We start from the raw sequence: 25,905 nt of genomic DNA, 5'->3' as shown, positions 1-25,905 counted from the left end.
GACTTGGATGCGGCTCTAAAGCTATTTAAGGATGACCCAGGTTCCTCACCTGCAATAAAAGGATGGTATTTTGATGTACCAGTAATAGTTGCAATCAGATATTACCCTGATTGAGTTATTTGGTGAGGATTAAACAAGACAAGATGTATAAATTATATGTTATAGACACGTAGTCTGTAAATGAGGGACATTCAGCGGCTTCTCTAAGGAGTTCCCTGTTGAAGAATGGGGAAAAGCAGGGACTTAACGCCAAAGTAGGGGACAGTCAACAGCTTGGTAACAAGGGTGCAGGGCCCCAATAGCCTGAAAGTGCAACACCCAGGGGCTCGAAGTTTCTGACCATCCTCTTGCCTGACTCTGGCCAATGCGGTCAATCATCCCACATGTGGGTGGTCTGTTATGATTTCTCCCAGTTCTGACAGTAATCGAACCTGAATCCATCTCTTTTTCTCAGAAGAGAGCAATCTTGAGAGCGAGGGTTGCACCCTGCTACCCAGCTAGAGCTTCCACTAAACCAGATCCGCAGGTGGCAATAGTTTAACACCGCCCTGCAGTTGTCTAGCACTGTAGAAGGCATTATTCAACATTATTAATGTAACTGGCGGAAGCGATGCAGTGACTGTTCCAGGGACTCTATATTTTAGCGTTCACTTGGCCTTTGGAGCAGCAGGTTAGTAGCAAATCTCTCAGTTTCACTCAGGCCTGCTGCACGATTCTTTTTTTTTTTTTTTTTTTTTTTTTTTTTTTTGTCGGAGGGCTTTATTCCATTAGTGGAATCCGCAGGCCGCAGCTGCACCCTCCCTTTAAGGGACTCAGGAAGTTCCGCCTGCTACGGAAGCCGACGCGGTGCTCCGGCGGAGTCCAGGTACGGACCTGCTAGTTCTTCCTGCTCGCCTACCCCGGCCCAGGTAACGCTGAGGTGAGGGCTTGGCGACGGGGCTGAGGTGGGAATGCATGTCCTGGGAACATTCTGTGCAGAGAGCCCTCCGTGGACGTGGGGTGGCGGCAGCACCAGCCTTCGGAGTCGAGACCAGTTGCCGAGCTGCCAATAATCACTTGCTCGCCAGCCTAGCCAGTTTCGCTGTTTGTGTGCGCGCGCACGCTCCTTCCACGGATTTGGGGGGCAAGGTGGGGGCGTAGGACAACTGGCATCCTGGTGGCATGGCGTCCTGGTGGGCGTGTCTGCTGCGGACCCCTTGTGAGCGTTTTGGGATTTTTTTTTCCTTTAATTTTTGATGTTTTTGCAACAGGGTCTCACTATTTATCTCTGGCTGTCCTGAAACGCACTCGGTAGACCAGTCTGACCTCAAACCTATAGAAATCCTCCTGCCTCTACCTCCGAAGTGCTGGGATTAAAGGCGTGCACCGCTCGCCGTGTCAGGACTTTTGAAATTCCTTCCGGAATTGAAGGTGAGAGAATTCAGTCATAGGATGAAGCCAACGTCATTTTCGCAAAATATGGATTCTACTAGAACCCATCCTTTCCTTCGGGAGTGAATATAAGCCCTCAATATGTCAATGTGAGCTTGTGATTATGAAGTGTAACGATTCAGAAAAAAAGTAAAGAAATAAGTGGTAGAAATAAGCTCCCGTCAGGCCATATCCCGTCAGGAATAAAGCCTTATCCCTCGGAGGCAGAGGCAGAGGCAGGCTGATCTGTGAATTGGAGGCCAGCCTGGTCTCCATAGTGAGATCCTGTCTCAGAGAGAAGGAAAGAAAAAAGAAATCAGTATCATTAGGTTGAAGAGCTGCTCAGTAGGCAAGGCAGAGTTCAGTGTCTGGAACCTAAAGGTGGAAGGAGAAAACTCAGTCCACAAGGTTGTCCTTTGACCTCCACACTGGCACCATGGCATGGGTGCCCAGACACATCAGACAGACAGGCAGACAGACACACAAGCACCCTTACCCACTGAGCCATCTGGCTGGCCCTGAATCTTTGCTTAGTATTAGATAGTGTAGGCTGTGAGCATAGTCAACACGTTTCCGAGTTAACTGATACAGTTTCATAATTTTTAGTGTTGTGAAGGCTGCACTGATGAATAGTGTTAGTGTGTTTAGGCTCACTTTAGAAATTATTGGAACTCCCGTACTAATCACAAGCCATAATTTATTATTTATTATTACTGTTGTTGTTGATATTGTATTAGGAAACTCAAGTTTGGAACTCAAGTAGCAATTTTAAAAATAAAACATTGTAATACATTACAGCTTAGAGATACTCTAATTGGGTTCATACTGAAGAATGTTAGCAGAAAAGTATTGAAAGGTTTTTTTGTTTGTTTGTTTTTTGTTTTTGTTTTTTTTCGAGTCAGGGTTTCTCTGTGTAGCCCTCCTGTCCTGGAACTCTGTAGACCAAACTGCCCTTGAACTCAGAAATCCACCTGCCTCTGCCTCCCGAGTGCTGGGATTAAAGGTGTGCGCCACCACTGCCTGCCTGTATTAAAAGTTTTAAGAGCAGAAGACGGTGGGAACCATAAAACGTTGCAGTTGATATTCTGCTGGGGCCTTGAATTATCAAAACATGTGTGAGCTGTACTTGGCACTCATTGCCGTTTGAGACAGTGAGAACCTTGGAGATTTTGGTTTGACCAAAACTAGAGAAATAAGTAGATTAGTGTTACAGAAGTCTTCAGAATTTTACATTTGTAAAACCCTTACTTGTGGTTCTTTTACACACAGGCTGTGAAGCTAATGGTATGTATGTGTGTAGGTACATAGTAATATGTGTGCCCAGTTTGCTTTCTATTGCTTCGAGAACTACCATAGCAAAAAAGCAGACTACTTGGAGAGGAAAGGGTTGATTGGGCTAGCTGGTCCAAATCATAGTTCACCACTGAGGGAAGTCAGGGCAGGAACCTGGAGGCAGAAACCAAAACAAGACCACAGAGGAACACTGCTCACTGGCTGGCTCCCCGTGGCCTCTCAGCCTGCTTTTTCACACCACCCAGGAAGGGTAGTGCCCACAGCGGGTTGGATCTCCTACTACAGTAGTCATTACTCAGGAGAACGCTCCACTGACTTGCCAGGTGACTCTAGCTTGTGTGAGGTTGACAAAGCACCAGCCAGGATAATGCACAGAGCCAGTGTGGCCGTTCAGTTCAGTAGGATGACACATGGACACTGCAGGCTGGATTCATCGCAGGGACATGACCACTGAGCTACTACTTCTTCCGGGCATCAATTCCTGTTTCTTTGTTTTCTTTACACATTAATTACAAAAATCACTTGAACAAAGCAAAGAATGGGAAGATGAGCTAACTGACACCCATGTTCAGATTCGGCAAATGTCGCCATAATCGCACTTTGTAACTCCCATTTCCAGCCGAGCCATTTCAGAAGGACACGTGTCATGATCCTAAATACGTCAGGGCTTGTCTCCCGAGAGTTTTATTCTCACACTGAGCAAGCTGTTGGTACTTTTTGCAAGTTCCCAATAACTAATCTGCGTTCCTGTTTCCCAGGGTATCTCTCGGAGGATTTTTTTCAAACATTACACTTTGTAATTTCCCTAGCTTTTTATTCAAAGCCAGCCCATCTCCCCTTTTCATCCTCACCAAGCTAGTGTGTTGTCTCAGAGTCTGGGTTTGTGAGATCCCTTCCCTGTGGCATCCTCCAGGTCATTGCTCTCTGGGTCCAGCCTTATTCTGGAAGCTGGGTGGAGAAGCGAGCCAGTTTGGATTACCTCAGGGCGAGGCTGTGTTGTGGAAAGCTCTGCGTATTTGCAGCAGCTTCGGATCAGGAGGCATGCCCGGGGTGTCATGCTTTTCCTCTGGTGGCAGTGCCACTCTGACCGTTGGCCATGACGGTGACAGCCAGCGTCCTCCTCAGCAAAGTGTTCATACGTATTTAATCTGGGCACAGTGTGTGGGTGACCTTGTGGCATCAGCCTTGTACCTAAAGGTGTTTGACTATTGACTAAATGAGCCATTTTCCTTTGTTCCAAAATGGTGGTGGTGGTTATTATTGCTATTATTATTACCATAATCATCATCTCCATGCTAGGAAGGAGAGCTCTTCCTCATCCACAGAGATGGGCACAGTTTTCCCTTAAAAGACAGAGTAAACGCTCAGCTCTTTCTGTTTAATTACCAATTTACCAGTTTTCCATGGAGCTGGGGTGTGGCGGTGACACACAGTGGCAGTTATCATCCTAATAGATGTTTGCATATATATTCAGCGTGTGGAAGGGAATTACAGCCATTTTCCTTAATGTTTAAATTATACAACTGGCTGGACTAAGCCCCTTCATGCTGCCAAACTGTAAATGAAGTATGACCAGCAAGCAAAACAAAATACTCTCGGGGAGACCTGGAGACCAGGTATCTGATAGAGGAGGCACTGTCAGTCAGGGCTGGCCTAGAATCATGAGACAGAAGATTGGGCACCCTGGTGGTTGCTGGTGGCTTGCTGTCCACTTTGGACCTGTGACTAGAAGATGAAACCAGTCTCAACACATGCTGTTTGTCTCACTCTCTTCTATAGAAAGATTTTCCAAGATTGTTGCTCTGAGGATTAAACCAAGGGCCTTGTACATTAGGCAGATTCTCTACCACTGACCCAAATCCTGAGGCCCCAAATAAGGAATTCTGAATAGTAAATAATAATTATGAATTTGTGGGTTTTTTTTTTTTCATCTGAGATAGGCCTCACTCTGTAGACCAGGCTGGCCGGGAAATCACAGAGTTCCCTCCACACCCCTGCCTTTTCAGAGTGCTGGGATTAAAGGTGTGGACAAGAAGCACAGGGAGAAATGAGAGAAACACTTTTTATTGTTTTGTTGTGGTAAGGAAGCATTTTGTTAAAAGTCCAAGAATCACTCAGTTGTTTTATTTCTTATATTTTACAAGTGCTTACCCCATGCGTGTATTATCTGTGCACCACATGCGTGCAGTCCCCTCAGAGGCTAGGATCTAATGCATGTCAGATCCCTTGGAACTATGTGGATACCATGTGGGTGCTGGGAATCTAGTCCTTTGGAAGAGCAGAGGACTCTTAACCTCTGGGCCATCTCTGCAGCCCCTGACATGGCATTTCTACTGCATCCTCACAAACCCCCAGATGAACTTAGCTTTTGGAGCTGGCACTATAGGATCTAGGAGAAAATAGATGTCATGAATGTGGAAGAAAAAGAGATTGAAGTAGCCACGCCAGCCAACTGCTCAGTCTGATCTCCAGCTGCTAGGGACGGTGCCAACCAAGGATCCATGTCTCTGTGTCACCTTCCTACGCGTGGATCTGGTGGCCTGGGTGCTGTAAGGCTCCTCAGACTCACCTGTGGCACCCTCAGCTGCATCCCAGCAGACCATCGGCATCAGCGATTGCGTTGTAATAAACCTTCTCCATTACTTTGTCAGGATGGCTGTTCTTCTGATGAGGTTGATGCTACAAACTACAAAGCTTGACCATAACTTAATTGGAAGATGTTTGCAAAGACACGCTGTGAAGCCAGATCCAGCACAGCTGTCCCTGTCTGCGTCCACCCCAAAGCTGTTGTACCTGACTTCTGCAAAAGGTTTTAGTACTGCTGGAGACCCACAGGGTGAGAGGAAACAGAAAAGAAGGGATGCTTTCTCTAACACCGGCCGGAAGATTAGTGAGCGGATTATCCGCGTCCTGGATGAGAAGGGCATGGACCTGGGGATGATGCATCGAGCAGATGTGATCAGACTCATGAACAAGCAGGACCTGAGGCTGGTGCAGAGGAACACCAGCTCAGAGCCACCGGAGTACCAGCTTATGACCGGAGAGCAGATCCACCAGGAGCGGCTAAAGCTCCGGGAACAGGAAAAGGCCAAACCCAAAACTGGTAGGTGCTCTGCTGTGTTTGCGACTTGATCTCAGCCTGTGGGTTGCGAACCCTCTGAGGGACGGATGGCCCTTTCACAGGATGGTGTGTCAGATAGTTACAGTATGATTCATAACAGTAGCAGAATTACAGTTACGAAGTAGCGACAAAATAACTGGGGGGTGGGGGGAGCACCACCACATGAGGACCTGTGTTAAAAAAGGGTCGCAGCGTTAGGAAGGGTGAGAGCCATTGCTTCTGCATGACCCCTGGGGCAGTGGAGAGATGTCCACCAGATCTAACCCCCATTCCTGTTGCTCTGCTTTTTAAGCATCTTGTAAATCACAGATTTGTCTCTTGCCTCTGTACATGGCCAGTCACCTTCCCAGGCACGTGTCACGGAAGCCACGCAGAGGCCAAGAACTGGGTACTAAGATGGGTTGGCTTTTGGTGGCTCCCAGTTGTGGAAGGCCTTCACGGTGTGACCAGGGCCGGGGCTAGCCTCACGGTACGAGGCCGTGTGCTGTGAGGAAAGAGAACCTGTTTTATAACACCACAGGAATGCTGGCCACAAAACAGGCTTTCGAAGGAAACTAACCAGGGATAAGGATGTCAAACCGTGGCACAGCCAGAAAACGTTGAGCAGACTGGAGAACCTGGAGAGCCCGAAGGGCTAATGTCTGGGAGCTTTTACTCCGTTCTGATGGAGACCCGGGGCCAGCTGGGAAGCAAGGGGGCGCTAAGAACATTTCACCCTAAAGGCCTATAAGAAAAGGTAGTTAACTAACAGCACCCAAAATCAGTTAGCCAGCTGCCATTCAGAGGTAAAGTCTGAACATTACGCACCCCGCTCCAGATGTTCCTGTGTGCTCTCATGGACTTCAGCCAATGTTAACGTGACAGATGTTCAGAAACGGTATGCAGATTGCTTTTTTTTTTAAGCACGTTGTTTTCTTGATCTACCCATGTTTATAGGATAGCTATGGGTAAATTATTATAATTATCATAACTAATAGGAGTAGATCTAATCTGTTAACCTATGTCCATGGCATGGGCCTCTTCCCAGTTGTTCATTATTTATGAACAACTCTGGGTTCTATGAACCTAAACGGACCAGGCTGCCAGCAGCAGCGTCAGGTGAGGCTCCCTGTGTTCTCAGTACTGTCACACTGTCAACAGTGACAGTGAGGAGTCCCTGGTCGTTTTAATGTCACCCTTCTCCAGTCTGGGGCACTTCTGTGAGTTGTCTACTTGTGCCCCATTGTTTCAGATTTATAGCTCTATTTTTTCTTTTTTTGTTTTTCGAGACAGGGTTTCTCTGTATAGCCCTGGCTGTCCTGGAGCTCACTTTGTAGACCAGGCTGGCCTAGAACTCAGAATTCCGCCTGCCTCTGCCTCCCAAGTGCTGGGATTAAAGGCGTGGGCTACCACGCCCGGCTATTATAGCTCTGTCTAACACAGGGTCTGGGGGATGGTTATGGGTCGCAGTGCCTGTGCACAAGTGTGAGTTTGAAGCCCCAGAACCAAGGAAGAGCCAGGCTCAGCAGCCAGTGTGGGTGCTGCAAGCCTGGTCCTTTGGGGAGCTGTGGGGTGTGGAGGTTGAAGGTGAGAACCAATACTCAGGGTTGTCCTGACTCCACCCCCACCCAAGCCTGCACTCACAAGCACACCCACAACCTTAGCAAGTCTTAAATATTATTTAGCAAGTTAAAAGAAAACAAGCCTTTATGCCTGTCTCCCCAATTTAAAAAGAAAACAGCTGACGGTCAGTTCCTGGGGGTGAAAGTGAGCGGAGGGCCGCAGTGGCCTCTCTGGCTTCAGATCTGTGGGCAGAAAGCTGAGGTTTCAAAGGAGAGTAGGAAACAGACCAACGAGCACTCAACTTCATTGTCCCCAACCAGGACCAACTATGACGAAAGAGCTCGTTTTCTCTTCAAATATTGGACAGCACGATTTAGACACCAAGAGTAAACAGATCCAGCAGTGGATAGAGAAGAAATACCACGTTCAAGTCACGATAAAGAGGAGGAAAGATGCGGAGCAGTCAGAGGAGGAAACGGTGAGTGAGAGCGAGCGCCTGCAGGGCCGCCGACTCGCCGACACAAAAAGAAAACTGCAGAGAAACTGGAAAGCCTACCACGCACAACGCCTTGGCTTCCTAGTGTCAAACTGGGTCTAGTATGTTTTTCATTAGATTCTCCACACGCGAACTGTTCTGGGGCTAGAGATTGTTCAGTGGTTAGAGCACTGACCACTCTTATAAAGGACCCAGGTTCAGGTCCCAGCACGCACACGGCAGCTCACAACTGTCTATAACTCCAGTCTCAGGGGAGGGAATCTGACATCTTCTGGACCCTGCGGGCACTGCTCATGAGGTGCACATACATAAGCACAGGCAGAACACCCACACACATTTCCTTTAAAAACGCGATAGAAAAGCTGTACGTTATTCTAAGACCTGCCGGGTGGCTAGCAGTTAAAACAGCGAAGGCAGATAGTTCACAGGGCTCCCTTGCATACACCTGCAGAGCCTTCCTAGTCAGAAGCCCAGTTTGCATGCCGCTGGTGTTTAGACCTAGCTCACTCATCACCACCAAAGGCAGCACTGGTCCAGTGGGTTCCAGCCTCAGTTGTTTGCATCACATACTTGCAGGGCACAGCTCAACCGGCCCAGGCTTTTGGGAGTCCAGGTGGGATCTGCCTCCCTCCCTCCCTCCCTCCCTCCCTCCCTCCCTCCCTCCCTCCCTCCCTCCCTCCCTCCCTCCCTCCCTTCAGAACAAGAAAGGCACTTTGCCAAGACCCAGTGTTTGATTCTGGGGATGCTTGGGTGTGTAGGCCCTCAGTGCTGTGACAGAGTGGAGACCAAGTGTTAGGTGAGCATGGAGTTCAGTGTTGCTGTCAGACACACGGGAAGATGTAGGAGCAGCCCAGCCTGTCACAGCAGCTCTGAGTCCTGTCGTGGGCATGCTCAGATGCCACCGCAGCATCAGACCCTGGTTCACACTAATGGTGCACTGTTGTCCTCTGTAGGAGGAGATATTTAACCAGATTCTCCAGACTATGCCTGACATAGCAACCTTCTCAAGCAGACCAAAAGCCATCAGAGGAGGGACTGCTTCCATGTGTGTTTTTCGTCACTTGAGCAAGAAAGAAGAAAAGGCGTACAGAGAATCCCAGGAGAGCCAGAGAAGAGACACTTTGAGCAAAGACGACGACGGAAACAGCAAAGAGTCGGATGTTGTGTGTCAGTGACTTTAATAGGAAAAGTGCAGGCCAGGAGCCTCTGCTGGCCGCCCTGAAGTCTTCCCGCCTAGCAGACAGTGAGTAAGGCGGCTGGCGGGGGCAGCTGGGCCTCTGGGCTGCTGCTGGACTCTGCGCTGGCGTTAGGCAAGGAGTAGTCGGGCTCTTGTTTCCTCTTAGGAGGGAAGTACCCACTGAGGCGAGAGGCCAAGCTGCGTCTCTCCCGAGGGGCTCTTACCTTCAGGAGTGAGGAAGACAGACAACTGAGTTGCCCATTACACAACGGGGATCCACTCCAACAGATGAGCCCCTGATGGGAGTCACACCCTCAGCAGGCACAGACACGCAGGATGGGGTATGCGGATGGACAGACGCCAAGCAGGCCTCACAGCCGAGTGCTGGCCCCAGCAGCTGCCACTTACTTTGAGCTTCATCCTCTTCTTGTCGGGATCGTGCACGACACTGTGCCTCATGAGACTCTGCTGCAGTGCAAGGGAAAGAAGGACGCTTGACCTGGGCCTGCAGACGTGGCTCAGTGCTTACAGCATTCGCTGCTCGAGGAGGACACGGGTTTGGTTCCCAGCACCCGTACTCCAGTTCCAGTAAAAACTCTTGGTGTCTGCTAACCTTAAGATGCAGTGGTCCAGTGTGCAATAATAAACTACCAGCTGCCTTTCTGTTGTGTAGTGAATCTGACCTTCACCTGACTCCCTAACCAGAGCCAACTCCTTGGCAGAGCGAGCGACTGTCAGCCTGCTGACACGCATGGGATTTACTTCTTCCCGGTCCTCCTGAGAAGGGAAAGCCGGCTATGCTTGAACATCCAGGCTCATGCTGGGGTAACTGAATCTACCTCAGCTGCGTCCCTAAGTGCCAGGGGGAAATCTGACCTCTGCCCTGCTGGCTATGCTGACAGTGCTGACCACGGGACCTTTGCTGTGGGCTGGTCTGGGTTATGTTCAGTGACTTTGTAATCCACAGTAAGAGCTCTTTAGAAACCAGCTAGGCTTAGGCAAACTGTTCAGTTCCCTACTAGGAACCATGTTCCCACGCGATCCATGAATCATGCCAAGATTCCAGAGTCTAGAGGCTGTGCATTTGTGCTACCCACCTCCTCTCCCAGACCCTAGGCGACGGTCAGAAGCTCCTAATCACCTCAGAACATCCTCTAAGTAGGAATACAGGCCCCGGGCTCTCCCACTCAGCATGGCTAGAATCCCCCAGGAGTGGTTCTCAACCTGCTACTCATGACTCCTCTGGGGTCATATACCAGATCGCCTGAATATCATTATTTACAATCCATACCAGTAGCAAAATTATAGTTATGAAGTAGCAACTAAATAATATTATGGTTGGGGGTCCCCACAACATGAGGAACTGTTATTGGGTCCCAGTATTAGGAAGGTTGAGAACCACTGCTCTAGAGGTCCTAAATAGGCCTGTTTAGCCTCCCAACCCCAGGGCTCCTGCATTTCCAAGTTCTGCAGGCTGGACATGAACACACCAGCCTGGAGCGGGAGACACTCACTTTCATTGCGAATGTCTTGCCACAGCCAGCGTGCTCACACACAAATGGGCGCTTTTCCTCGTGGAAGGAGAGAATGTGGCTCTGCAGGTTGAACACGGTTGTGTAGGTTCTTCCGCAGCCTTGCCGCGGACAGCGGTACACATCCCTTTCCGGGGCGTGAGTCTTCATGTGCTGCTTAAGGTAATCTCTGCGCTTGAACATCCTCTGACATACATTGCAGGTTATGTCCTCTGGGAGGAGAAACACACACGTGTAACCAGCGTCCCATGAGTAACCCGTCTGGTCCTATGACTACACACAATCTGGGGACTTCACATGGGAAATGTCAGCTTGTCTCACTGCTATGCTGGTTTCAAATTCCTCAAGTTCACTCATGGCTCCCAACATCCTGAGTCCTCGCCTGTCAAGGAGCAGGCGTCCTCGGTGTGATAACTGAGCACGAGGAAGTATGCCCTCATAGCATCTACCTTTACCCTCTGACACAGTAGCATCTGCTAAGTCCTGCAGGGCCTCACGAACACCCGGGCACAGCCGCACCAGCTCTGAGGCCTGCAGGGCTCCCTCGACTGTCACAGCCCAGGAAGCCAGCACTACCCTGAACTCGATGCAGAGCCCCCTTCCTTTACAGCGCAAGTGGGTATCTCACTCTCTCAGAGTACACCATGCACTCCCCAGAGCTCAGAGCACACACACCATGGGCTCCCCGGGGTTCAGAGCACACCGGGCTCTCCCCAGGGCCGATGCGCTTCCACAGCTCCTGCCTACCTTACCTTTATGGGCTTCTCTCATGTGTTTCAGGAGCTCTGTCCACGTTTTTCCCATGAAAGAACATCCCTTTTGACACAGGTAGCCTGTTCAAAACAAAAACAAAACAAGTTACCCACAGCCTGTTGAATGCCCAGGGCAATCCCTAATGACAGCCAAGAAAGCCCGTGCCAAGTGCACTCCCCTCTCTGAAGTGTGCTGCTCTGCTGGGTGCAATGCAGCGGGCTCCAGTGGCCCCTGCTCTGAAAGCTCCCATCAGCCAGACTTTTGCACACTTGAGTGGCACATAACCAGGTAGCGTAGGAACAGTATAGCACCAGTGGACGTGGCAAAGAGGATAGCGGCAAAACACACAGCACAGTGTCTCTTGGCATAAGAGGCAAACACTCAAATAACACAACAGGCGCTTGCTTGTCACAGAACTTTGTCTACTCAGCGTGACTACAGAATAGACCCAGCCTACCCTGCCGGTGGCATGTTCCTCGCGGCCGGCACAGTCCCCATCTACGTACCCTCGTGAACTTTCCCATGCCGTTTCAGCCTGCTGGGCGAGGCAAAGTGCTTCCCGCATCCCTCGTGGGTACACCTAGGACAATAGCAGGCAAAGCATCAGCCAGGCCCTTTCCATGGACAATTCTAAGATTCCCTCTTCTCCCACACCAAAGCCCATGTCTTCCCACACCACACCTGTCATCCAAAACAAAGAGTAAGTACAGTCCCGAATATGGACATAGTGGCTTGGCCAGCTTGGGAGCAAAACAAGCCATCCTGAGAAAAAGTCACATCTTTTGTTTGTGTTATCAAACTAAAAGTTCTCTGAATTCTGGAAATGTGGCTACAGAAGCGACATCAAGAGGCTGTCTGACTCGGTTTGCACTGGACCAGACACAGAGCTGTTGTCTGGGGTCTGCCCAATATGCTGCATACGGTCAGATGAGAACACAGCACAGAGGCTGGGGACCAGCACCAGAAACACACGAGAATGTACAGCAGTCGGTGCAGAGCTCCAGGCACTGGCAGCACAAACAGGCCACAGGGCTGCTGGTAAGACCTCGGTCACTGTAGCTGCACCAGTGCAAAGAGCAGCCTATGGGAGCCAGGGGCAAGGCCCCATCACCCGGACTGTGCAGGGAGACACTGCCCTAGGAGGGAGGCAGGCAGGTAACCTGGCACCCCTGCCCACCTCCTCTTTGTCCCTCTTGAGTACTCAGGAATCCCTCAAAACAAGCAGGGCCTCATTACTCCTGTTCTATAGTAAGAAAAAAAAAAGCCCTCATGACACAGAGCCTTCCTCGGGATCCTGATCTTAGCGTTCTACTCTGAATCCCAGAGCGCTGGCAAAGCACCAACCTGAAGAGCGGCTCGCTGGTGTGCTGGCACTGATGGGTTCTCAGCTGCTGGTGCTTCTTAAAGGCCTTCTTGCAACCCTCATAACTGCACTGTTTAAAAAAAATAAATGCACGGTTTAGTACAGGCAGGGGATCATCAGTTGCTGAAGTCCTTTAAAAGGCAGGAGAGATTGCTCAATGGTTAGGGACACTTGCTTCTCTGGTCCCAGGTTTGGACTGCAGCACCCACGTGGTGCCTCACAACCATCTGACTCCAGTTCCACAGGACCTCACACCCTCTTCTGACCTCCACAGGCACCGAGCACGCATATGGTATATAGATACATATGCAGGCAAAACGCTTGCACATAAAACCTTTTTTAACTAAACAATAAAGTCTCTCTGGATCTGAGTGTCTCGGGGAATATAAACTTTCACCCACTTGGTCTCCATGAAAATCCTTCATCTTAAGAAGCATAAAGAGCAGCGACATTCAGGAAAGCAAAAGCGCTTGTGCCGGGTCGGTCACCAACCGGTCACGTGAATGCGCCCTAAGTCAGTTTGCAAAATGACAACCTGAAAAATGGGGATAGCCCATGCTGGACTTTACATATCCATCGAGAGAAAACCTGGTTCACAAAAACTCAACCTTGGTAGCAAATGTAAAAACGGAAGGTTGAAACACCTAAAGCCATACTCACCACATACTGTTTTTGTGGGTTTCCATGTTTGCGTTCAATGTGTTTCTTCAAGTTTGATTTTGTGTTGAATTTCTGATTACAGCCATCATCTGCACAACTACAAGAGATTAGAGATTGTATGAACCAAAACATAACACCACAGCGGGAGACACTTTAGGGGGCTGGAGAGATGGTTCAATGGTTAACAGCACTGGCTGCTCTTGGAAAGGACCCAGGCTGAGTTCCTGGCACCTTCATGGTGCCCTGTCACCATCTTTAACTCTAATTCCAGGGACTCAGATGCCCTCTTCTGGTCTCCACAAGTACCAAGCATACAGGGGAAGATAAAAAAGAAAGCAGCAGAGGCCATTCCGTGACACAGTCAAGGGACATGGACTGTATATCATCTGAGCACAAAGCTACCACTGTCATAAAGTCACCTGCTCGCCCACGTGTGACAGGAAAGGAAGCCAGTCTGAGCCACAGACAACATTTCTGAGGGTCAGACTCAGGTTGTCAAGTGTGGTGGCAAGCACTTTTACCCGCTAAGCCATTTCACCTGCCAGCCCTCTATTCTTCATCCTAAAAATCACCAGTCACCCTGCCAGGCCTACGTGCCAACCATAACCTACTCCAGTGGCCTGGCCTGGCCTGGCCAACCCCCTACTCACACAAACGGCTTTTCCCCGGTGTGAATCAGGACATGCCGGCTCAGATGGTAGTCTCTGATGAAGGCCTTGCCACAGCCCTCATAGTCGCAAACAAATGGCCTCTAGCAGAAAGGAAGGGGGGAGAAAAGAAAGTTTTTACATTAAAAAAAAAATGATTTCTGTTGGGGAAGGGGGGCATGTTTGCACCACGGCATACACGTGGAGGTCAGAGGACATCTTCCCAGAGTGACTTCTTTCCTTCTACCCTGTGAGGTCCCTAGGTCGGGCTGCAAGTACCCCTCTCACTGAGCCATCTCCTCAGCTCTGTGCTGTTAAAAGTCTGACTTGTGGCAGGCAACACCTCAGATTTCCCTCCAGAGACGTGTCCATTCAGAAAGGTGCCTGCCAAACACAGGCACTGTAGAACCAAGTTCCACATCAAAAACACCCCATCGTCCCACAAGTCACCGTGGCACACAGGCTATTGTTCTATGGATGTCCAGCATCTGATAGGCAGGTTAGCCTGCTCCTATGGGGTGCAGGCTTCCCCAGCAAACCCCTTTTCAAGGTGGCTTTGAACCCAGATAGCCTGTCTGCCCAGATCTCTGCTACAGCATCATTTTACAGCAAAGAGGCAGAGGAAAGGTTGCATCTCATCGCAGGTGACCTGTGTCCATACTAAGAGATAGCAGGCACAGAGACAGTTAAATGTGTCACAACAGCTGAAAAAGCTCACAGGTGCAAAGGCAACCGAAGGAAACAGCTCCCAGCCCCAAACACAATCTCCAAGTGGGACCCTGGAGGTGGGGAAGGGGATGCTGTCATGAATCCACAGTAAAGCTATATCATATCCTAACATCCAGTTCTGTGTTTCCCAACTATGGAAATAATCTGAAATACAGGAAAGGTGGCATCAAGCCTTCAATCACAGCCAGTGGACAGGAAGACACAAGTGAGCCACACTGCTCAGCACGGCGTCAAAGAACCTTGTTCAGATCCAGTCCCAGGGCAGGACCCGTACTAATCAAATTATTGTCGAGTTTGGAACAATAAACACAACTTCAAAGCCACGTGTGGTGGTGCACACCTTTAATACTAGCACTCTGGAGGCAGAGGCAAGTGGATCTTTGAGTTCGAGGCCAGTCAGGTCTACAGAGTGAGTTCAGAGTGAGTTACACAGAGAAACCCCGTCTCAAAAAAACAATGATAATAATGATGATGGTGATGAACCACAACTTTTAAGTGTCCACTAGAAAGCAAGCTCTGCCTCGGACACAGGGACAAAGAAAGGCCAAAATGTGGGAACAGAATGGTCAAAGAGAAACAGGGATAAAGTTACAAAGTATGTTATGAGGGACAACAGTGGGTTGGTAAGTCTGTCAAGAGATAGACCAGGGTACAACCAAATATAAGAACCAGGGTAAAGGGCCAAGCAGGAAGGCTTTTCCTGACCACCTTTACCCACAGCCTTAGTACCCGACCAAAGCCCGCCTGCAATTAAAAGGGTGCACACTTGTTGCTTGCAGGAAATCCTGACATCCTAGAATTCGGTCTTTGCAGAGCGCCTGCCCTGCCCTGCCCTGCCCTGCCCTGCCCTGCCCTGCCCTGCCCTGCCCCAGCCAAGCCCAGGACGCAGCCCCTGCGCCAGGCCCTGCCGTGCACACGGGCGGCCAGGTTACCTCCCCCGTGTGTTTGCATAGGTGCGCGTCTAGCTTCCAGGCTTTGTTGTAACTGGCGCTGCAGTCGGGAAAGGAGCAGATGAACCTGCTGGGCAGCGCGGGGCGCGGCGGCGCGGGGCCCTCACAGGCCCCGACGAACGCATCCGCGATGGTCAGCGACGACACCGCTTCCGCGACTGACACCCGCGGCTCCAGGGCGACACGATCGGGCCCGGGCTGACGCGGGGCAGCCACGTGCCGTCCCCGGGAACGCGGGACGCAAGCCACTGGCGCCCGGAGACTTTGAACTTCCGGGAACGCGGCCCGCTAAGGCTCCAGGCCCCGCCCCTTAGCCCCCCCCCCACGCGCGCCACGACTGCGCATGCTCCCAGAGGCCGTAGAGCCCGGTTGCACATGCGCATCCAGGACTCGTCCACGGCGAGAGGCAGCCAGGCTCTGGGCTCTGGTTTCGCGGCTTAGGGAAACGGAAGCGCTGCTTAAACGTCCCAAATATCAACCTGACATGACTTAAGGTGGCCTGTTTTTCACATTCCAGTTTTGCCCTCTGCATCCTGCCACTAGCCTCAGGACATGGTGAATCCCAAGCTTGTCTGCTCCTTCGAGTCACGTGGAATTTTTTTTCAAAATTCCGAAGCCCAGAACTTAACCAGGACCAATTAAACCTTAATTTCTGACAGCAATTGTGCTGGTGTTTTGTCAACTTTCCTTTTGTATCACTGAGTCCTCTAGTGTTTGACGCTGTTTTCAGTTGTGGGATTTCCTCTTTCCCTTATCTTGATTTAATCTCCGTAATGGCAGAGACTGGAAAATACCCTATTCGAATCCTCCCTGGCAAAGTGTAGTGCATCAATGAAGGGCAGAACCGATCTTTCTGCTAGTTGGATGACGACAACCATGGGAAATCTTAAAGCTTGTTTGTTTGTTTGTTTGTTTGTTTGGTTTTGGTTTTTCGAGACAGGGTTTCTCTGTATAGCCCTGGCTGACCTGGACTTCACTTTGTAGACCAGGCTGGCCTCGAACTCAGAAATCCGCCTGCCTCTGCCTCCCGAGTGCTGGGATTAAAGGCGTGCGCCACCACACCCAGCTTTTTTTTTTTTTTTTTTTTTTTTTTAATGAATATCTTTACTGAAGAAGGTTAAAATGTACTTTATTCCAGTCAAACTAATCTACAAGAAAAAGGATTGAATGGAGGGCGGTCTCAACACTGTTGACAGGTCATTCTCTGTGCGGCCCTGTTGGGATCTCATGCTCACGGCCCCCTCTGCTCCTTGTAGTCATGCCCCATGCGCATGTGCAGATTGCTGGCCGGCTCTTCCTTCCTTCCAGTCCCTCTTCCCCTTTCTCACTCTCTTGTCTGCTCTACCCCATCAGCGGACACTCTTCTTTCAGCTCCAGTCTTCTGTCTCTCCTTTTCCCTGAAGATGAGCTTCTAGAAGATTCTGAGATCCCACCCCTGTGACCATTGTTTTCCAAGGATTTTGGTCTCAGTCAAGCAGCCTGGACTTCTTCATCTTCTTTTTCTCCTCCTGCTTGATAACCCTGGTTAGACAATATGGGACCCAGCCAGGATTCAGGTTCTTTCCAGACCCTAACATACCAGTTTCGGGAATGGGGAGTGTGTTTGGGGGAGGGGGGCAGATTGTGAGTCATGAACATGGACAGAACTAGCCCAGTAGTGGTAGTGCATGGCTTTAACCCCACACAGGAGGCAGAAACAGGTGGATCTCTGAATTCAAAGCCAGCTTGCTCTTACAGAGTGAGTTCCAGGACATCCAAGGCTACACAGAGAACCCCTATCTCAAAAAAAATAAAACAAACAAAACAAATAAACATAAGCCATAGCTAGAACTGTTGCATCTCTATTCCAGCTAGTGAAGTTCATTTATTAGCCTTCATCCAAAGTGGCTGGAGATCTTTTTCACTCCTGAATGCTGAACCCAACATGGTTTGCAGGGTGGGTGAGAGCTATGATCCCATCAGAACAGGGCTATTCAAGGAGACTTCACTTCATCCTCAACTTCATGAAGAGCATTCTGCTACTCGGGGTTATTCTTCCCACAAACAATTCCAGATTGCATCCTGTCTCTGTTTATTCCATCAAGACCTTCCCATCCGGCTGACGTGTCACCGGGTGGCACGTTGAGAACCCTTAGCCCTCACCACACCACAGCCCACAACTGAGGAAGACGTCCCTTCCAGAAGCTGCTCCTTCCCGCTCTAGCATTGTCTATGATTAGAAAGAATCATAGAGATCGTTTTTTTTTTTAATCCAACGCTTGAGAGGATAAATATGATACTAAAGAAGAAGTGGCCATATAGTGGATGGGAAAGAAAGTTCTGAAATACTAAATGCACACTAAGAGGCCATTGTCATCAACAAAGTCAGGTGTCTGGTCTTGAGGGGGTAACCAGACAACTGGAAAGGAGAGGGCGTAGAAATGCTTAGGTGTAATGGTGACTCAGCTGCCCCGGTGTAAGTCAGAGGCGTGGGCTTCTGCGACCTGACTCTGCACCCTATTTCTGAATTGACCAGAGTTAACTAATTAATTTCTCTGAAATCCATGTTTTCTGCAAATAACAATTATAATGTCTGTGGCCCACAGTTGTAAGAATTGTATGAAATGATGACCTTGTGTGAGCTACTGTGTTTTAATTACTTAGCCCTGTGTAAAGTAGCTCGCATGGCATTTCCATCTTTCTGAGGAAGGTTCCTCCTTGCCTCCAGTGAAATTCTTGGCAATGGACACTTTTGAAGCTTCTGTGTTGGAGAAGTCTCTATGGTAAAGTACTAACCGTGACCTCTGGCCAGCAGCCAGGTAAGACCCCAGGCCCTAAAGCCCTAGAGGATTTTGCCACAGTCAGTCCTTCATTAAAACATTTTAACCCTGGCCTGTTGTGGTTTAACCCTTGTGCTGTTTTTATTCTAATGTTAATTCTGCTTCCTCAAGAAGGGCTGCCCCAACTCAACTAGATCACTACTCAAGTGATTTCACATGAACATTCTCCCCATTTTAACTGGTCATAAAGGCTAGAGCCTGTGATTAGGCAGTGGAAAGAAAAGGTGGGACTAGAGATTTTTGGGGGGTAGGGTAGAAGGAGGAAGAAGAAGATGGAGGAAGAGGAGGTAGAAGGACGGTGGAGCAGAACCACTTGGCCTGGAGAAGCCTCATAGCAATGGATCTCATAGCTGGGGAATAGAGTAGTGGTAGTAGACCTGCCCAATCTAGGCGTTCAGCTTATAAATATTGTAACTGAGTTGTGTGTTTTTTACACTGGCTTACTGGGGTTGGAGATTTACCACAACACTGGCCGATTTCTTCATTGCAGCCTGGGAGAGACACTGAGTAGAAAAACCAGATGAGGGCTGCGAGATGGCTCAGTGGTTAGAGCACTGACTGCTCTTCTGAAGGTCCTGAGTTCAAATCCCAGCAACCACATGGTGGCTCACAACCACCCGTAATGAGATCTGATGCCCTCTTCTGGTGCGTCTGAAGACAGCTACAGTGTACTAATGTATAATAAATAAATCTTTGGGCCGGAGCGAGCAGGAACTAAGCGAGTGGGGTTGACCAGAGGTCCTAAAAATTCAATTCCCAGCAACCACATGAAGGCTCACAACCATCTGTACAGCTACAGTGTACTCACATACATAAAATAAAATAAGTAAATCTTAAAAAGAAAGAAAAGAAAAGAAAAACCAGCTGAGCCGTGACCAGACTCCTGACCCACAGAAACTGTGTGATTAAAAAGTGCTGGCTGTGGGGCTGAAGGCCTTTAACCCCAGCACTCGTAAGGTGGAGACAGGTGGATCTCTATAAGTTCCAGGAGAGCCAGGGCTACACAGAGAGAGAGACCCATCTCAAAAACACTGAACCAAATACAAAAAATTAAATGCATGTTACAAAACACCATAACAAAAATATGTGTTGGCTTAGACCACTAAGTAAGAGGGGAATTTGCTATTTAGCACAACAAACATTGAAGGGCCAGAGTTTTGTACTTCATAAAATAACTCTAGATCAGGTGGCATTGAACTCTCACACAGGAAAGAATGGCTCAGCAAGAAGGCCTTTCTGGAAACCAGGAGAGACTGACACAGGATTCAGTCATTTTGAAATTTTTATTATTTTATTGGTATGGGTGCATTGCTGGCTCTGTGCGTGTGTATCTGTGCATGTGTGCATGCAGTGCCCACCAAGGCCAGAAGGGGGCAGCAAATCACCTGGTTAGAGGGTTCTGAACCACCCTGTGGGTGCTGGGAACTGAACCTCTGTCATCTGGAAGGGCAGCCAGTGCTCCCTAACCACTGAGCCATGTCTCCAGACAGAATTCAACCATTTTAGGTTTCTAACCAAAACTCAGATATATAACGTGCTAATAATGAGTATGTCTGGTAAAACTGGGACCATACACTCTCAGCTAATCTGCCCAAGGAACTCTTCAATGTGTAATGCTGTTTATCCCATTAACAGCTGGAAACCGAACAGAAGGCTCTATCTGAAAACATGCCCTGAAACTTAAATGAGCAGCCGTATCTGCCCTTTCCACTTATTTGAGCAGTGAGAAGGTCTCACTGTGTAGCCCTGGCTGGCCTGAAACTCACTATGTAGGCTAGGCTAGCCTCAAACTCAAGAAATCTGCCTGCCTTTGATTCCTAAGTGCTGGGATTAAAGGGGTGAGCCACCACGTCCAGCAATATGTTCTTTCTTTTCTGAGCCAGGGGGTAAGGTAGAAAGAGTTTGGGGTGGCTCCAATTGCCACTACCTGCATGTGACTCAAGCACAGTCCCTACCCCGTACTGGCTCATCTGAAGAGTAGCGGGTACCCAGGTCAACAGTCCCCCCACAGTGGTTTCAAGCTTTGTAAGACATCTCAGTGAGCCACTTGATCTCTGTACTTTGGCTACCTCACAGGTAGCGAGGCTCCACTAACCCACATAAAGCCCAGAGCAGAGCATGTGGCTGAGGGGAAGGGCTCTGAGAAGTTAACTCTCATCGCCACCGTTTCTGTGATCTGCGTGTCAATCACAAAATATCGTGTCTGTCAACAGTTACTGACAGTGGGTTCTTGCGTGCTGGTAAGAAATGGATGGATGGTGCTAAGTAAATCACAGAGTTAGAAGACAATGGTTCAAGAAAAAAAAATCTAGGGCTGGAGAGATGGCTCAGTGGTTAAGAGCACTGACTGCTCTTCCAGAGGTCCTGAGTTCAATTCCCAGCAACCACATGGTGGCTCACAACCATCTGTAATAGAATCCCATGCCCTCTTCTGTTGTGTCTGAGGACAGCTACAGTGTAATCATATAAATAAAATAAATAGATAATTCCTTAAAAAAAAAAAGAAAAAGAAAAAAATCTAACCATTCTGTGTCTGGTTTAAGTAAGAAAAATGGGTGGGTCCTGCCTCCAAAGTAAGAGAAGCCAGGCAGAAATAGGACAAGGACTCCCCAAAGGACATATCCCAACCAGCTGTAGTCCTACTGTGTCCCGGTCCTGCTGAAAGCTTGCAAGGTTTCTAGGTAGTCACTCAGTAAGGGCGAGCTGGCACTCATGGCCCCTGACTGACTGTACAGTCAGCAGACGCCTCACCATCTCCACACCCAGACTTTGAACGTTCCCTTTGGTGTTCGCCTATCTAGATTCATCTTGCAGATGGCGTAGAGACACGGTTCCACTTTCTGTCTTCATTATCGTCCATCTCACGACTCCCGACATTTTCTTTTTCCGGTTAGCTCTCCTCTCCCTTGGTCAGATCATGTTTTCCTGCAGCCGTAATAGCTCTGCCGGGTATCACCACAAGCCTGGGCTTAATCACTGCCATCCACTTCAAATCCATTTCAGTTCACAGGAACCAGGTTTTGTCTAGTGAGTCAAGCTTAATTGCTCCCTAATTACCCGTGGGGTCAGACTCACGAACATGCAGCCTCCATCTGCAGCACGGGCAGGGCTTTTGTGCCTGATAATTTCTCCGGGCAGCCAGCAGAAATATGTCTGGCGGAGGTGGGCAGGCACTCTTGGGGAGTCCTTGCCCCATTTCTATCTGGCTTCTTGGCTTAGTTTGGAGGCAGGATCCACCCATTTCTCTTCCCTTCCACTGATACCTTTTTTTGATGCAGTTTACTGTGGTCACACCTCACCTCAGCCACAGCCAGAGCCCACATTCATCCCCTCTGAGCCTCTCCACGGTTGCTCGGGGCTCCTTCTCAAATGCCAGCTGTCTGAGAAACGACCCACCGCCGTTGGGATAGAGCTGTGGTTCCTTTCTGGTATACTCGCAAGGCCTCGCAGGACCTACCAGTGTCTGCTCATTTCCTCTACTCCCTCAGTGTCCAAGTATGCTTGGCTGAGCTGTCTCCATCAGCCATACTGCCAAACAGACACTACCAGATGCCGCAGGCCCTCTGTATTCAAAGATTCTACGCTCATGAACTCAACCCATCCCAGACCAAAAACGGCCAGCTAGCCATTGGTCCTCTTGGGGATGGGGACAGACAGAGGGGATGTCAGATAAAGGCAAGTAGATCTGGATGTAATATCTGAGAGGGGCCTGATTCATATGGCCCTACGTAGGATGTGTAGGTGCTGCCAGGATTCCCTTGGAAGCAAAGAGATGGGAGAACCATGGACAGGCAGTCTGAACTCTGGGCCTAACTTGCCAAAGGCCAGGCAGATTTTTAAGCTTGAAGCAGGTTTTCTCCTTCTTGGAACTTACAGACTACTGGCCTTGTCTTACTTACCCCAAAGTCAAGGATCAAAGGCCAAGTGATCCCTAGCCTGTCAAGGGTCAAAGGTCAAGTGATCCCTAGCCTGTCAAGGGTCAAAGGCCAAGTGATCCCTAGCCTGTCAAGGGTCAAAGGTCAAGTGATCCCCAGCCCGTCAAGGGTCAAAGGTCAAGTGATCCCCAGCCCGTCAAGGGTCAAAGGTCAAGTGATCCCCAGCCTGTCAAGGGTCAAAGGTCAAGTGATCCCTAGCCTCTGTGCCTATCTGACCAATACTGCAAAACAAAAGAGAAAGGAGTGTGGAGGAGCCTTGGGTCCAATCCTTTCTTGCTGGTCTCGGGGTTAACTTCAGACTCAGGAACCATCTGTCTTCAACGTGGAGGGTTATATGGGGAGAGGAAGCAGGCAGGAGGGTGCGTGTATTCCTCCAGATGTCTGAGGCCCTCTTGGAGACATGCAGGCTGATTCCCAGAAGACTGCGGCTCTCATTAGCTGGATAATTCCAACTCACTGAAAGATCTCAAAAGGACCACGCTTACCCAGAGAGAAGAGCAGACAGCTAGGCTTTTTGCTACAGTGTGTCTTCCAAAAAACTGGGCTTTGGGCTTTGAGCAGATGTAGAGACAGCCGCAGGCTTGTCTATGGGCTCACCTGCTCCCACAGAGGGAAAGGGATCTAAAAGGAGAGAAGATGCCTTCTTCTTTTTATTTTTCTTAAAAAAAGGAAAGAAAGAAAGAAAGATTTATTTATTTATTTTATGTATATGAGTACACTGTAGCTGTACAGATGGTTGTGAGCCTTCACGTGGTTGTTGGGTATTGAATTTAGGACCTCTACTTGCTCCGGTCAACCCCACTCGCTCAATCCCTGCTCGCTCCTGCCCAAAGATTTATTTAAATAAGTACACTGTAGCTGACTTCAGATGCACCCGAAGAGGGCATCAGATCTCATTATGGGTGGTTGTGAGCCACCACGTGGTTGCTGGGATTTGAACTCAGGACCTTCGGGGAGCAGTCAGAGCTCTTACCCACTGAGCCACCTCTCTAGCCCGAGGATGCCTTCTTTCAGCTGCAGCTGGAACAGAACTTTCCACTTGAATGTTTTTGTGTTCTAATTCTTCAGACCTTGGGTTCAAGAAACCTCCTGTGTAGGTCCTAGCAAGCAGGGAGAAGGCAGGTCCTTTCTCATTCACCTTATCCTTCTATCCCTACAGTCACAGGCTTCCTTACGAACCAAAACTATAGCACCTGCACTATCCTGAGGGCGTATGACCTTTTCTCAGGGGTCTGCAAGCGTGTCTACCTACTGGCACGTACGTTACTGTTGCATGTCCAGCCACTTCATATTGTTCAGGGAGTGGAGTCCTGTGAACAGGCAACAGGCAGCGGAGCCTTCGTATGTGTATACATGTGCCTATATGGCATCCCCAGGGTCTAACTGCCTTTTAAATGGACTTCAAATCATTTTCCCTATTTCTCATAGACGTACCCCTTCTTTGAGGCAAAACGTGATCAACATGGGAGTCAGACGACCTGGAATTGGGTTCTCGGTCTATACTACTTGTCAACCGTGAGTCTGGGCAATCTGCTCATTTGTCTGTCCCTCAGTTGCTCAACCTAAAACAAATGAATCTCCAAGTAGAATTGTATGCATGACATTAAGCTCTGGGAAAAAGAGAGGGGAACCGAATGGATGCAGCCCTTGCCAAAGGGGCAGCATGGGGGCGCTGTTTAATCTGGCATGGGGAAGAGCCAGGGGCCATGAGGTACGTGGGGGACAGAGAAGGATGGAGTGGATTTTACCCAGCAAGGAAAAGAGGTGGCAATCACTCCTTCCTCACAACCTGTTTTGATGTTGTCTTGATCTGAGCCAATGTTGTTTCCCAAGGAAGGAAAGACAACTATACAGTGCCATCTAGTGGTGAGGAAAACACATGCGCGTTCCAATCATACGTCTTTATTGGATTTTATATGACATTAGCAGGTGTAAATAAATTGCATGCTATTACACCCTCAATTCCTCCCATATGGTCGGGCAGCATTTTAAAGTGGTCAGCAAATGTTGACAGCAATCTATCCTTGTCCCACGAACACATTTACCACAAGTAATTAACTTAACTACCTGATAAAAATGTCATTGGCATGTTGTAATGCTAGCTATTGTCTGAAAAGACTTTGACTGACAGTTTCTTATGTTGGCTCTCCGGTTATCTTTATAGGCACATAATCAAATCCAAATTTGATCATTAGTTTATGATTTGATTAAAGCAAACAGCCAAACTGTGTAATCGTCATCCAAATAGATGTATTCTTTGCTTCAATAATGGGCTTTGGATTTTTATATCATTAGAAGACAATAACCAATTAGTCTGATTGCTTTGTGGTGTTGCCAAATGCGGGGGAACCACACCCACCCTTCTTATGAATGTAATTTCATCAGCAGGATTCCACGGGCTCTGAAATATCAATCTGTCTGCTTTCCGGGTTCCTGTTGCTACTCCAGGAGCGCCCATCATTTCATGCAAGCCTTTCATTGCTTTACAAACAGGAGCGACACAAGCTGAGTTTCATGAACCATGGCGAGCATGCCCGCCTGCCTGGGGTCGGGTTGGCAGAGTCTGAATGGCAAAGCAGCAGCTGCCAGAGCCCCGGGCGGCTGCGGCTCCACACCGTCCTAAGAGCTGCGGCTCCAGGCTGTTATAAACAGCTTGAACAATGGACAGCTCCTTGGGGTTGCTTCAGCTGTGACTAGCAAAGTAGCGTGTGCCTTTTCCATAGACTTCAGTCTTCAAATCAGCAAACAGCCTTCTGTGTAAGCTGGGCACACAGTCTCCTCCTGTGTGCTTGTGATAAAGGACACCTCAAAAAGTGTGACAATTGAGCCTGGAGAGATGACTCAGCGGTAAAGAGGTTTTGCTGCTATTGCCTAGAGTGCAGATTCCATTCCCAGCTCACTGTATTGCCAGTTCCAGAGGATCTGATGCCCTCTTCTGGCCGCTACAGGCACTGCACTCATGTGATGCACAAACGAAACAAGCGGAACATCCATTCACATATGTTTCCTTTAAAACATTTTAAAAGATTTATTTATTTAATGTATATGCATACATACAGATATGTGTATCTCCATCCCTGTCTTCAGACACACCAGAAGAGAGGGCATCGGATCCCATTACAGATGGTTGTGAGCCGCCATGTGGTTGCTGAGAATTGTTTTTGGTTTGTTTGTTTGTTTGTTGTTTTGGTTTTTCGAGACAGGGTTTCTCTGTGTAGCCCAAGCTGTCCTGGAACTCACTCTGTAGACCAGGCTGGCCTAGAACTCAGAAATCCGCCTGCCTCTGCCTCCCGAGTGCTGGGACTAAAGGCGTGGGCCACCACCGCCCTGCTGGGTTCCTGGAAATTGAACGCAGGACCTCTGTAATAGCAGTCAGTGCTCTTAACCGCCGAGCCATCTCTCCAGCCCCTAATACATTTTTAATATAACACAGTTTTAGAGTTTTTCTCCCTCTGCTTAAAGGGTTGTCTGGAATCAA

At 49.0% G+C, this 25,905-nt stretch overlaps 2 protein-coding genes across 6 annotated transcripts; one reads left to right on the top strand and one right to left on the bottom strand.

Moving 5' to 3' along the window:
* The first annotated feature begins 775 nt into the window (after positions 1–775).
* Positions 776–13,058, top strand: Mtif3 (mitochondrial translational initiation factor 3). 5 transcript variants are annotated; one of them, NM_001256101.1, is made up of 5 exons: positions 834–908; positions 1,251–1,410; positions 5,355–5,806; positions 7,687–7,844; positions 8,816–13,058. In NM_001256101.1, exons 3-5 carry the CDS (start codon positions 5,356–5,358, stop codon positions 9,035–9,037), a joined length of 831 nt encoding a protein of 276 aa, NP_001243030.1. In that variant the 5' UTR covers positions 834–908; positions 1,251–1,410; position 5,355; the 3' UTR covers positions 9,038–13,058. The 5 variants fall into 5 exon arrangements, with proteins under 5 accessions (NP_001346396.1, NP_001243030.1, NP_001243029.1 ...); NM_001256100.1 differs by having other exon boundaries at positions 834–919; NM_001359467.1 differs by lacking the exon at positions 1,251–1,410 and having other exon boundaries at positions 776–865.
* Gtf3a (general transcription factor III A) lies at positions 9,017–15,974 on the bottom strand. Its single transcript, NM_025652.3, has 9 exons — positions 15,656–15,974; positions 13,998–14,098; positions 13,348–13,444; positions 12,669–12,757; positions 11,831–11,904; positions 11,324–11,404; positions 10,554–10,783; positions 9,448–9,507; positions 9,017–9,263 (listed from the first exon to the last, which is right to left on the bottom strand). Exons 1-9 carry the CDS (start codon positions 15,848–15,850, stop codon positions 9,096–9,098), a joined length of 1,095 nt encoding a protein of 364 aa, NP_079928.2. The 5' UTR covers positions 15,851–15,974; the 3' UTR covers positions 9,017–9,095.
* Positions 15,975–25,905: the final 9,931 nt, after the last annotated feature.

This window comes from Mus musculus, chromosome 5 (assembly GCF_000001635.26).
Source record: "Mus musculus strain C57BL/6J chromosome 5, GRCm38.p6 C57BL/6J".
Classification (NCBI taxonomy): domain Eukaryota; kingdom Metazoa; phylum Chordata; class Mammalia; order Rodentia; family Muridae; genus Mus; species Mus musculus.
Note: the sequence above shows the minus strand (reverse complement) of the source record. Positions and strands in the feature narration are given on the sequence as shown.